Genomic DNA, 14,239 nt, shown 5'->3' on the forward strand with positions numbered 1-14,239 from the left:
GTTCGAGGTCGACTTTGCCGCTTCCCTTTCCGTCAGGCCCTCAGGGCCACGCCTCCTCGTAATTTACAGCTCGCAGACTCGTCGTCCGATCGAATCGCGCCTAATGTGAGGGGGATATTAGCAAGCTGGACAAAATATCAAATGATACGGATAATGAATAATGAATGAAGACTTTTATTGAACAAGTACAGGTCACATGATAAGAAACATATATATGCAACAATGGAAACAATCATACACATCCATATTTGCAGATATGCGTATAATCTATTCTAGTATATGTCATGGAAAATACAATTTACTATGTGATACCCAAACACACACACAGGTTGCGGTGCTCGGCAGTTCCCCTGCGCGGACGGTACCTGCCTGTTGGAGTCTCAGCTGTGTGACAACCGGACGGACTGCAGTGGAGGGGAGGATGAGGACGACTGTGGAGGTGACTAGATCATTTTGTACTTTTCACCTATCCATGTTCCTTAGGCCACACTGGCTTTATGCTATGCATGACATTGCCTGGGGGCCCACAAACTAATGCACAAGGGCGAAAGAAGAAAAATCCAGCAACAAAATTCTGCCAAACCAGAGGACTGGACACCCAGTTAATTTCTTTTTTTTTTAAGAAAATTTAACAATTCGGCTGATAGGTATAACTCTGTTGAGCTAAGACGGCCCAGGCACGCTCGATTTGTGTCCGAGTTCGGGCGCGTGTTCCCTTGTCCAGCCGAATTCGAACGCGTGTTCTATGATGTTCCATTACGTAATTCGAACCGAACGCACGTTCGAACCTGTACTTATTTGCGACTTTTCGACGTAAACAGGCACCGTAAGGACCCTAGCTTTAGCCTTGGTCGGTGTCTGTGCGGTCAAGTTATGACATTTACGGCTTAAGTCCCAGCTCAAAATAAGAGTACTGATCTTTTTGGTACTCAAGAATTACCCATTATCCCTTTGTTATCAAAATTGTCCGAGGTTATTTTGTGTAATCATTTTATGTTTTTGACTATGGTGCATTTTCAACGAAAAATTGACAAAAAATGGTCGTTTCTGATGTTTTCGGCCCAAAAAAACAATATAATCCTAATTAAAAACAAAATAACCTCGGATAAAAATGATAAGTTTAAGGTTGGTTTTCATCTTTTAGAATATCATAATTGAAAGTCTTGTTTCCAGCTGGGACTAGATTAATGAAATAAACAACACTTTTTTAACCAAAATTTTTATTTCTAACCCAAAATACGGTATGTACAAAAACAAAATCACAAGTATTCAATGTGTTTAAAGTAGTACTAAAACTGTGTGAAGTTTCATCGTAGTGCGACCGAGCAATCAAAAGTTACCGTCGATGTATAGAATACTACCTTATTCCAGGCCATGGGCCGTCTTAAGCCAATAGAGAACATAAAAATATGATCTTTCCAAAAATAATACATGAGTGACACTACTGTTAAGTAGCCACTTAACTTCAACTATAGCGATTATAAGGAAAGTTGCCTCGCTATGTGATCCAACTGACGACATTTTGCTTCCTCACAGACGTCCCACCTCCTGGGTTCTCGCTTGGTTTGACGACTCGGTACATTCCGGATGTGTTCGTCACCGCCAGTTCCGAGTACAAGCCTGAGTTCGCCGCCTCCCGGGCTCGGCACACGCCTTCGACTACACCGGGGTACTGCTGGGTACCGAGTTCTGTGGTGGACCAATGGATTCAGGTAGTTTCTTATCGCTGCTTTCAGCAAAACATCTGGGCTTCATACACTCCTGACTGTACTGAACAAAGTGTGTTGAATGTCTCTTCTTGTTTTGATTTTCTTTAAAACAGACAAAGACAGTTGGCACTGCACTCAAGTTTGTATCTCATATGAACAGTGCCATATCTATACAATTTGATGCCGTAGGGGCAGTGGGTTGTTATCTACTATGTAGGGCACGGAGACGGGACCCAACCCTCTCCTTCCACCGCGTTTTACCTCCCCAACCGAAGCCAGATGCCCATGTTTACACCTGGATGGAGTAAGAAATGTTGGGTTAAGCGCCTCTCCAAAGGGTACAATATCGGCAGCATGGCAGGATCCGAACCCATAACCTCTGGGTTCTCGAACAAATAACTTGCATCCACCTGACACTGACAATGATGTATGTTTGACCGCAGGTTTACTTCGGCAAGACGACTGACGTCACCGGTGTCGTCATCAGTGGAGGCGGCGCGAACTGGGACCTGGGCAGCTGGGTGACGTCATTCACTCTGCATCTGGCCTTCAGCATGGACGGCACTTCCTGGGTACCGTACGGAGGCAGCAGCAACAGCGTGCAGGTACGAATGTTTGTCTTGGCCGTTAAGGACTGGCAAAGGTTTATGTAGCATTGACTGTGATCGGCCTTTCCTGTTTCGTAAGATTAGTGTTTGATAAAGCAGCAACAGCGTGCAGGTACGGATGTTTGTCTTGACTGTTAAGGACGGGCAAAGGTTTATGTAGCATTGACTGTGATCGGCCTTTCCTGTTTCGTAAGATTAGTGTTTGATAAAGCAGCAACAGCGTGCAGGTACGGATGTTTGTCTTGACTGTTAAGGACGGGCAAAGGTTTATGTAGCATTGACTGTGATCGGCCTTTCCTGTTTCGTAAGATTAGTGTTTGATAAAGCAGCAACAGCGTGCAGGTACGGATGTTTGTCTTGACTGTTAAGGAGGGGCAAAGGTTTATGCAGCATTGACTGTGATCGGCCTTTCCTGTTTCGTAAGATTAGTGTTTGATAAAGCAGCAACAGTGTGCAGGTACGAGTGTTTGTCTTCACCGTTAAGGACTGGCAAGGTTTATTCAGCATTGACTGTGATCGGCATTTCCTGTTTAATTAAATCATCGTTTAATACGGTGCAGCCCGATATGGCCAAATGTCCAATAAATCCAATTTTTGTTCAATTGCTATAAAGTATAAGAGACAGGCATTTCAACAGTACCACATGCAACAAAAAATTAACTAAACTTAGCAATAATGATAAAGATGACAATATGGAACAATGCGCGCCCCTGGATTCTGGAGTGATGTGACTCCTGTATCGGTTTGGGCCGTCCCTCGGATAGGATGTCAAATGGAGGCCCCGTGTTTGAGGAGAGACACACCTCGACTACGTAAAAGAACCAACCACACGTGCGATGGTGCGGTGTGACTGGTCCAAAACCTACAGTCCTATTGCCGCACCTGGGCTAATAACTGTCGTATTGAGGTCACCTGAGTGGCGCCGAATGGCAACTCGCTCCAGACACTCGCGACAGTCTTACTGAGATCACCTAAGTGGCGCCGTATGGCAGCGAGCACCAGACCCTTTCGAGATAGCTCCGCTAACTGTCTGGTGTTTCTATACCTTAAACCTGAACCTTCTTACGTCCTTGCCCAGGTGTTCCAAGGAAACCGAGACCGGTACAACAAAGTGAGCCGCCCTCTCCCAACCCCTGTGACGTCACGCTACATCCGTCTGTACCCAGCAGGCTACGCTGGCTGGGTTGCCATGGTGATGGAAGTGTACGTCACAAACGGTCAGTTTGCTGCGCAGTTCCATAAACAGGGCGCAGATCTGACTTAGAAGATGAATCTCCAGGCAGATTTACCGGTGGCATAAGATAGTATCAAAGCTGGGAATGGAGCGCCACCAGCCACCGGGATCTGCCCCCAGTCGGCTAGAAGAAAGGCTATTTCTTTGTTCCAATTATTGCCTAATCAAAATGTGCTTGCCCTACCGCCTGTTTTGGCGCGAATCTCCTATAAGGATGTGCGGGGGTCACTGATTTTGTCCCAATTAAGATATTAATTGCTCGCAATTAGCATTAGCAACACAAAAAGGCCAATGTCTTCTGACAGGTCAACAACAGGACACAGCATTTTACAAGAGCGGACTAACAAAAACACAATGTTACTCTCCCCAAATACTTAAATGACTGCTGTTTAAGCCAAATGCAATATTTCCCCTTATTTCCAGACGAAAACACGTGGCTGAAGCAAGACGAGTACGTCCCACTGGGAGTCGGACTGGATCCCGACGATCCCGACGCGGTTCCGAAGATTCCCGACCTCCACATGACCGCTTCGTCGCGGGAGGCGGGGGAGTTCTACCCGTGGCTGGCCCGCCTGAACAACGGGAGGGGACGGCAGCTGGGGGCCTGCTGGTCTCCATGGAAGTACGACGTACACCGTTATAACCGGTGGCTACAGGTGCTGATCCCTAATCTCCAAGCAGATCCTACGGTAGCACAAGATAGCATCAAAAGCTGGCAAAGGAGTGAAGCCGGCTTATAAGTGTGTTTCGCAAATGTACACCTCTTGGCTGACTACACTCCTTGGCCAGTTTGGTACTATCTTCTGCCATTGTAGGGTCTGCTTGGAGATTATAATTATATTTATTCCCTCAGAATTCTTACATTGGTTTCCACACCGGCCCTGTCAGTAACAGTTACTCACAGGGCCGGTGTAAACAGGCTAGAAATGTGCCACACTGTGAGTAACAGGCTAGCGGATATGCCACACTGTGAGTAACAGACTAGAAATGTGCCACACAGTAAGTAACAGGCTAGCGGATGTGCCACACTGTGAGTAACAGACTAGAAATGTGGCACACAGTAAGTAACAGGCTAGCGGATGTGCCACACTGTGAGTAACAGGCTAGAGATGTGCCACACTGTGAGTAACAGGCTAGCGGATGTGCCACACTGTGAGTAACAGGCTAGCGGATGTGCCACACTGTGAGTAACAGGCTAGCGGATGTGCCACACAGTGAGTAACAGGCTAGAAATGTGCCACACTGTGAGTAACAGGCTAGCGGATGTGCCACACTGTGAGTAACAGGCTAGCAGATGTGCCACACTGTGAGTAACAGGCTAGAGATGTGCCACACTGTGAGTAACAGGCTAGAAATGTGGCACACAGTAAGTAACAGGCTAGCGGATGTGCCACACTGTGAGTAACAGGCTAGAGATGTGCCACACTGTGAGTAACAGGCTAGCGGATGTGCCACACAGTGAGTAACAAGCTAGCGGATGTGCCACACAGTGAGTAACAGGCTAGCGGATGTGCCACACAGTGAGTAACAGGCTAGCGGATGTGCCACACTGTGAGTAACAGGCTAGCGGATGTGCCACACAGTGAGTAACAGGCTAGAAATGTGCCACACTGTGAGTAACAGGCTAGCGGATGTGCCACACTGTGAGTAACAGGCTAGCAGATGTGCCACACTGTGAGTAACAGGCTAGAGATGTGCCACACTGTGAGTAACAGGCTAGCGGATGTGCCACACTGTGAGTAACACGCTAGCAGATGTGCCACACTGTGAGTAACAGGCTAGAGATGTGCCACACTGTGAGTAACAGGCTAGCGGATGTGCCACACAGTGAGTAACAAGCTAGCGGATGTGCCACACAGTGAGTAACAGGCTAGCGGATGTGCCACACAGTGAGTAACAGGCTAGCGGATGTGCCACACTGAGTAACAGGCTAGAAATGTGCCACACTGTGAGTAACAGGCTAAGATGTGCCACACAGGGATATCGAACTCGGAGATTCGAGGACGAATCTTAAAAAAAGGGGGAGTAGTGTAACAGTGGTGTTCAAGAGCTGCCAAACTGACCTCGCCAATGGCTCTAGAGTTTTTGGTGTTGTGGTTTGCACGTTGGATTTGTAATCCGCCGACCCGGGTTCGATCCAGGGTGTCGGCATGTTTGTTTCTTTCTGTTCTTACTCGCCCCTCTGAATTCTTACAACAGTCTGGCAAATTTGGCTCGGAAAGGTCCAGTTTTCTGCTGGGAGCTCAACATGTTATTTTTTTTATCTTCTTGCCACTCCAGATCAGGCACGACAAAGTGTACAAAGTCGCCGGGGTCATCACCCAGGGGGCTTACAACGCCGACCACTGGGTAACGGACTACAAGCTGGCCTTCTCTTTGGATGGTCAAAAATGGACAACGTACACAGACGACATCGGGGGAGAAGTGGTCAGTTGAAGTACAAAATGTGAAAACAGAAACCTTCACGAACCTAACTGGGATAGTGTGACGTTGGTTAGCCTGGTTCAGGTTCCTGTACAAGGTGGTATTCAAAAATAGAAGACTTGTCTTAAATTTGTGTAACTAATTAGTAGGCAGACAATTGGCAAATCCTTTTCTGGTCTTTGCCAAGCTTGCAAGAAGAACAACCGAGGAGAAGGAGGAATAGTGTACCTAAGGGAGGGCAGAGGAATTACAACACAACTGAAAATGGGAGTTCTCACAATTAACGGACTAAAAACGTTATTGGACATAGGATAGTAGATTTTTCTTTTTTTACACAACCAGTTAATCTCACCTTAGCTGATGTTTCGATGTCTGTCAGACTGGAGTTCTGCTTCTCGCCGAAATGTGGCGCCGATGTAGGTGGCGCTTTTACGTCGAGAGCACTATCCCTAACATGGCTAAGTTTGTAACTCCCCTCATAACTGGGGTTGAGTTCTCGCCTCAAAAGCGCCACCTACATTGTCAACAGCACTCATCAAGTCAAAAGCTCTGAGGAAATGTTCTGACAGGCATTTGTGTAGAAGAAAACTCTACTATCCTTTGACCTACCAACCCAATATTTCAACCCATCCAAATATTTCAGGACGTTATTGGACATGTTTCAGGGAGGAGAGCTTAGGTTGTTGCTAGAGCCGTTCCCCTCTTAACGTTATAAGACAAAGCATTTTTAAAGAAACGTTCACACTGTACCGTCGTCAACAATAGCTATAACGCTAGTTCACCTTTATCCGTAGGATAACCTTTATCCGTCGACGGATGGTGGTTTCAAACTGCAATATTTTGAAAATAGTAAAATTTGGAACTACCATCCATCGACTTGATATCTCTGGATACCCTGTTTAGCAACACAACGGATATAGGTTACCCCGCGGAAAAAGGTGAACTTGTGTAACACCACACACGTTGTTTCTTGAGTTGTTCCAAGGAAACGTTGACGACCATCGCTATGCGCGGAACCTGTTGCCGACCCCGGTGTTTGCCCTCTACACCCGCTTCTACCCGGACGTGTTCTTCAGTCCGCGCACCTTTCACGGGCAGGTTGCACTGAAGGTCGAGATACTCGTCATAGACGGTAAGAAGCCAGTTCTGTTGTGGGCATCCTCCTACGGAATACGTCACATTTCCAAACCGGGGCCCGGTCGGGCAGCTTTCGTGAACGAAAATAATGACATAAAAAAGCATGAAAATACACAAAATGTCAAAATAAGATTCGTGGGCATTAGTTGTATATATTTCTAGGTATACATTTTAATTTTTCGTTTCTTAAAACATCCCGGCCAGGCCCCGGTTTGAAAATTGTGACCTAAGCCTACGCAGGGACATCCAACGGCGAAACCGCCTGTCTGGATGTGCCCTGCTTTCTCAACCGTCACCCTTAGTTCCTGGCAGCCCTGCTTATAAATATTAATGAGCTGACCCTTATATGTGCAAAACCCTTTTTGAAAACTAAAATGTCTATTCTCTTATTGGCTGACAGCTAGTTTGAGGGGGGCGTCCAAAGGAATTAAGAGTGACGGTTGAGAAAGCAGGGTACATCCCGACAGGCGGTTTCGCGTAGGAGGATGGTTGTGGGCATTTCCTTAAGATAAATTCCATGCCTATTTGCATCAGCGCCCCAACTTTCAACAACCAAGAAGAGAACATATTTAGGAATGTAAAAAAAATGGCGATCCTGCGGTAGCATAAAAAGGAGAAAGATGGCAGAGGATTGAAGCCGGCTTAGGAGTGTGTTTCGCTACCATGGCAAATGGACACCTCTTGGCTGACTACACTCCTTGGCCAAATTGGTACTATTTTATGCCATTGTAGGATCTTCTTGAAGATTAGCGTCACTAACTGTCGGTGTCACTTACCAGGGTCCGGGTGTGCAGCGCACGAGATCCCCTGTGGCGAGGTATGTCGGCCAAGGCAAACTTTCTGTCGGGCTTTTGCTGGATGTGTGCCTCAACGCTATAACGATGGAGAAGAGTAAATACACTTATTGTCAGAATGATATGCAAGATATATCTGAAAGTAGATACTTAAGGCTAAAAAAGTAGGCCTAAGTAACTGGAAAAAAATATAGAAAAAAGTTGTTTCGCATAAGCTTTTGCCCTCTCTTGCACTGTTATTTCTCTTTTATTGCTATGTATTCATTGTTCTTTCTTTAAGTGCGAAACAAACAAAAAAACAAGTTCAAAACACACTATAGATAATAGAATAAAGAGACAGAAAACAGCCCCACACTCTATATCTGTGTTGGGGGAACGTCCACAGGAACTATAGCTAACAGTGACGGTTGAGAAAGCAGGGTACGTCCAGACAGGCGGTTTTGCCGTTGGATGTCCCTGCGTAGGAGGATGAAACACGCTATAGATACAAATAGAGCCCGAAACTCTATATCTGTGTTTCAGCATCTACTGTGAGGAGGTGCTGCAAGCAGAGTGTGGGCTGGAGTCGGCCCCCAGGGTGGAAGATCTCGGATGTTTGGGTTAGTAGTGTCAGCTTGTGCCGCTGCTGGTACTCTGTGCTGTGAGAATAGGTTTAAATCATATAGATAGATAGATAGATAGATAGATTGGTATTAGATAGAGATAGATGGATGGATGGATGGATTGATAGAGGGATGGGTGGATGGATAAAGGGATGGATGGATGGATGGATGGATGGATGGATGGATGGGTGGATGGATGGATGGATGGATGGATGGATGGATGGACGGATGGACGGATGGACGGATGGATGGATGGATGGATGGACGGATGGACGGATGGACGGATGGATGGACGGATGGACGGATGGACGGATGGATGGATAGATTATCACTTCCCGTCTTGTAGAAATCGACAGTCAGTTCCTTCCGTGCGGAGATGACGTCACTGCCGGAAATGACGTGTTCCACGACAGACAGGCTTGTGATGGGACAGAAGACTGCTCCAATGGGAAGGACGAGGACAACTGTGACGGTAAGATTTCTTCTGTAACATCTGCATCAGTAACACCTGTAAATAACATCTGCATCAGTAACACCTGAAAATAACATCTGCATCATTAACACCTGTAAATAACATCTACATCAGTAACACCAGTAAATAACATCTGCATCAGTAACACCTGAAAATAACATCTGCATCAGTAACACCTGTAAATAACATCTGCATCAGTAACACCTGTAAATAACATCTGCATCAGTAACACCTGAAAATAACATCTGCATCAGTAACACCTATAAATAACATTTGCATCAGTAACACCTGAAACTAACATCTGCATCAGTAACACCAGTAAATAACATCTGCATCAGTAACACCTGAAAATAACATCTGCATCAGTAACACCTGTAAATAACATCTGCATCAGTAACACCTGTAAATAACATCTGCATCAGTAACACCTGAAAATAACATCTGCATCAGTAACACCTATAAATAACATTTGCATCAGTAACACCTGTAAATAACATCTGCATCAGTAACACCTGAAAATAACACCTGCATCAGTAACACCTATAAATAACATCTGCATCAGTAACACCTATAAATAACATCTGCATCAGTAACACCTGTAAATAACATCTACATCAGTAACACCTGTAAATAACATCTGCATCAGTAACACCCGTAAATAACATCTACATCAGTAACACCTTTAAATAACATCTACACGGACTGTATGAAAGGCCCTGACATTTTTTGCCGAGTGTTTCCTCACAGTTTGCGCGATGGAGTGCCCGACCGTCGAGGGGGACGCGTGCGTGCCTGGCCACTGGATCTGTGACGGGATAGAGGACTGTGCGGACGGGAAGGACGAACAAGCGTGTGTGCACGGTAGGTGTTTGGCTGCTGCAGATAGACCATACTTTTACTGACATGATAGTGATCTTTAACAGGACATCTAACCTAGTCCTAACACAGTTACGCAATTGGCCTTCTCTATCGGCTGTTTTCCATGCGGAGCCGGTTTCCGATATGTCGATGGAAGGTTTGTCTCTAATTGACGTGTTGTCCTCTTCGTGACAGGTGTGCCCAAGCACTGCTTCTTCACCTGCCGTCACAACGTCACCTGTCTGCCGTCACGTCAGCTGGGGGACGGACGTCAGGACTGCGCTGACGGGGAGGACGAGAGGCCCGGTGACGGTGAGTCAATTTTAAAGGAGAGACTTGAAAGTCATGAACCTTCCCTTTCATTCATTCATTCATTCATTCATTCATTCATTCATTCATTCATTCATTCATTCATTCATTCATTCATTCATTCATTCATTCATTCATTCATTCATTCATTCATTCATTCATTCATTCATTCATTCATTCATTCATTCATTCATTCATTCATTCATTCTTTCTTTCTTGTACTTTATTCCTCCCTTGGGAGAGCATTGCATAGCTGAAGTATTTACAAAGGGGAAGCCGTGACATTAAACATGTGGTACATAGCAATCCTGTTAAAATAAAATAAATTATATCCTTATATTGTTGTAATTTCGTACTCATATTTACAATCTCTCGGAGGGCAGGTGAACGAACCTGCCAGGGGTATCCCATGCCCCAAACGTCTAGTCTACTGATGACCATTGGGACATTAAAAAATCACTCAATCAGATCTATCATACCATAATAACTGTCTCTTCTCGTCTCTATTTCTGTGCATTGTACACATAACTCTCAAGAGTTCTCTAAAGTTCTTTATAGTTCCACTTTCAACGTTCAGTGACCCTTTCCGTATCATTCTCTACAACTCCTTGTGACTCTACACAGTTCAGTTCTCCACAGCTCGTATGTTTAACTCACAGTCTAGCTTCTGTCGAGGCTGTGTTGTAGCCTTTGTTGGGGGTAGTTTAAGTCTAGCTCTTTTCAGCTCTTTCTTCTTCTCTAGTATGTACGTCCTCAGCTCTCGTGTGTTCTATTCTCCTTCCCCGTGCTGCAGTTTTGCCTCTCTTTCCAGGTGGCGTGCTTTAATGCCATGGCTGCCAGAGGGCGGAGCAATCTGGCCGTTGTTGTGATGAAGGCGCTCCACACAGCCGGTTCTACAGCTTCTTCTACTATCTCGGCACCCAGCATGACCTCTGTGAATCTCTCATCTGGTTGCTCGTGCACTTTTGCCATGACTCTTACTCCCAGGGTGTTTGCTATTTCTTCTGCCAGGGTTTGTCGTAAGTGGTTAAATGTGAAACATCTGGTGAATAGATGACCGACCAAGTCTTCTGTAGCGTTGTGGCAGGTTGGACATGCTTTTGCGGTGTGTCTCTTGGGATGGTACTGAGGAGTATGAGGTTCTTAAGGTCTCTCTGATACTCTGGCTGTTGTCTTGCTAGTGTCCATAGCTTGTGGGGTTTGTTGTTTGTCTGGTGGACTCTGTAGAACCTGTGGCAGTTGGTTTCGGATGCAGTGCTTTCCCTCCACCTCTCACTCTCTTGTGTCTGTATTGTCGTCTTTACTAGATGTTTCCATGCATCTACTGTAGGGAAGTCTGTTGTCAACCAGTATCCTTCCAGCCACTCCACCAGGCCATATTCCTTAGCAACTTCAAAACACTCGTCCACAAATCCTCTCGTCTTACTGCCTGGCTTTGCTAGGATGTAGGAGTACAGCCTGATGAGGAACACTCTCTTTGCAAGTATAGTGTTTTGCAGACTGACGAGCTTTCCAAAAAGGCAGAGTTTACATTTGTCCAGGATTGACTTCAGACTTGTCAGTCCTATTGCACTAAGACACGCCGTCGTCTCTGTCTGAAAGTGCATGCCTTGCATGTTTTTTGCTCCCCTTCTGTGCACTCTCTCTAGTTTAAGTAGATCGCTGCTTGAAGGGTCCCAAAACTCGCACCCATGTAGCATGCTGGGAATGACCAATGTGTTGTACAAGGTCTTGTAGATTAGCGGGTTGGGGTGTTGTCCTTCAGAACCTGTTGTCAGAATCGCACTAATCTTTCCCTTCCCTTTTCTGCAAGCCCCCTCAATGGGTTCTTTTGATAACATGTTGGCAGAGTGTTGTACCCCAACATGCGTTACTGTAGCTGTCTCTGGTATAGAACTTGTTCCCATTTTCCACAAGGTTGTTTCACTGGCCACGTTATGGCTGTTAGTTGTCTGCCCAAAGATGATGCATTTACTTTTTCCTGGTGCAAATTCAAATCTCCATTTTTTTCCATAATATTCCATCGTGTCGATCATTCTCTGCAGACCTGCCTGTGTGCTCGCCAGCAGACATATGTCATCCGCTAAGGCAGGCGAAGCACAACTGATCCCTCCTATGCTCACTCCTCCTGACTGTAGCTGTAGTTCGTCGTGTACATCATCTGTTGCTAGTAGATAGCAGGTAAGGGACAATACACCTCCTTGGTTCACACCTCTTGAAGTGCTGAATTCTCTGGAAAAACCTCTATTCAGCATGACAGAATATGTACAACCGGTGTGCATGAGCTTGAGGAGTCTCCATAGTCTGCCATTTACTCCTTTCTTGTACATTTTAAACAACATTCCCTCCAGCCAGACTGTGTCGTAAGCTTTCTTTGTATCCAGGAAGCAGCCGTATACTAGGCTGCCTCTTTCAATGTAGTGGTTGATCACTTCTCTCACAATGAAGGCAGTAGTGATGTTGCTGCATCCAACTTGTCCCCCATTCTGGAGTTGGTGAGGTATACTTCTATCATGTAGCCAAGGACTCCATCTATTAAACAATGTCCTCTCCCATACTTTAGAAATGACAGGTAGCAGCGTCACACCCCGGTGCGAGTCCATGTCTGTTTTGTTTGTTTTGCCTTGCTTAAGGAGGGGTATCTTCAGTCCTTTCTTAAAGCCCTCTGGGATGTGTTCTTTCTCTCTTATTGCATTGAACAGCAATGTCAAACGGGCCCACAATGCCTCACCTCCATACTTGATATGTTCGTATACCAGGCCATCTCTGCCTCCACTCTTTCCATTCTTCAAACCCTTGCAAACAGAGGCTACCTCTTGTGGGGAGAAGGGTTCTTCCAGTATCCCTTCCAGGTTGTTGTAGCTTTCTTCTTCCATCTTGGCTACCTCTTCTGTGATTTGGTTCTTGTGTATTTCATCAAAGCGCATGGCTTCCTCTTCCTGTTCGTTGCCCAATGTCTCAAAGTGTCTTGCCCAAGTTTCTCTCACTTGACTGGGATTGTTGATGACTTGTTCCCCCACTTTTACTGCTTGCGGCCTGTTGGTTCTGCCCTTTCTCTGTCGGATCTTTTTCCAGAACTCTTTGTCGTTAGATGCTGCTAGGACTGCCAGCTCTTCATTCTGTTTGGCTTCTTGTAAGAGCTTTGCTTTCCTCAGTTCTGACCTGAACTGGTTCTTTCTTTATAAGCCTTGTACAGTTGGTTCTCTTTTTCTCTTGGTTTTCCCCCTTCTTTCCATTGTATCCAAGCGCTCACTTGTTGCTGGTGCGCTTCTGTCAGCATTGGTGACCAGTAGGGTTTCTGGTGTTTCTTGCACTTATTTGTGGGTATCACTTCTTCTCCTGTTGTTCTCAGTACTGTTATTATTGTATCAAGATCTTTCTCTATGGACTCTGCTGACCATGTGGCTGGAGCACTGTTTGCTTCTAGCCTCTCACTCACTCTTTTTTTGTAAGTCTCTTTGATTGTCTGGTCTCCATCTCTGTGCCAGTTGAGTTTTGGTCTGATCACTGCTTCTTCGAACTCATTTGGTTTGTTGACGAATGAGGCAACTATGGGGCTATGATCTGATAAGTTGAGGCTGCAATCACCAATCACTTTGCATGAAACTGCTTCTGTCGACAGAGAGTAAGGTATGAGGATGTGGTCTATCGTGGACAAGTGCTTGTCTCCATTAGCTTGAAAGGTATGGAGTGGTCCCTTGCAGAGATGGCTCAAGTTCAGAGAAAACAAGTCCAGTTCATCTAGTGTGCCCCATAGTTCTTTGCCCAGTTTGGATGGCTGACCTCTGCCTCTTGGGCCTCCCTGTTTGCCGAGGTCTGCATTAAAGTCTCCGACAAAGATCACTTCACCTTCATTTTCGTACTTTCTGCATAACTCTGTCATAATGTCTAAGTGCTCTCTGTAGTTGTCTATTGTCAAGCCACTATGTGGCTTGACAATGAGAGACTTGAAAGTCATGAACCTTCAATAAGAGACTGAAAGTCATGAACCTTCCTTTCATCATTCATTCATTTCATTCATTCATTCATTCATTCATTCATTTCATCATTCATTCATTCATTCATTCATTCATTCAATCATTCATTCATTCA

At 45.5% G+C, this 14,239-nt stretch overlaps 1 protein-coding gene across 1 annotated transcript in view; it reads left to right on the top strand.

Annotated features, from left to right (window-relative positions):
• Positions 1-14,239, top strand: part of LOC118422184 (prolow-density lipoprotein receptor-related protein 1-like) — a 23,508-nt gene that overhangs the window by 7,709 nt on the left and 1,560 nt on the right. Inside the window, exons 6-17 of the mRNA XM_035829703.1 lie at positions 329-439; positions 1,537-1,712; positions 2,153-2,314; positions 3,396-3,534; positions 3,975-4,207; positions 5,832-5,978; positions 6,951-7,107; positions 7,892-8,003; positions 8,429-8,505; positions 8,855-8,980; positions 9,728-9,841; positions 10,034-10,150. Coding sequence (XP_035685596.1) covers positions 329-439; positions 1,537-1,712; positions 2,153-2,314; positions 3,396-3,534; positions 3,975-4,207; positions 5,832-5,978; positions 6,951-7,107; positions 7,892-8,003; positions 8,429-8,505; positions 8,855-8,980; positions 9,728-9,841; positions 10,034-10,150 — 1,671 coding nt within the window. The remainder of the gene's footprint in view (positions 1-328; positions 440-1,536; positions 1,713-2,152; positions 2,315-3,395; positions 3,535-3,974; positions 4,208-5,831; positions 5,979-6,950; positions 7,108-7,891; positions 8,004-8,428; positions 8,506-8,854; positions 8,981-9,727; positions 9,842-10,033; positions 10,151-14,239) is intronic.

The sequence above is a fragment of the Branchiostoma floridae genome, chromosome 1 (assembly GCF_000003815.2).
Source record: "Branchiostoma floridae strain S238N-H82 chromosome 1, Bfl_VNyyK, whole genome shotgun sequence".
Lineage (NCBI taxonomy): Eukaryota > Metazoa > Chordata > Leptocardii > Amphioxiformes > Branchiostomatidae > Branchiostoma > Branchiostoma floridae.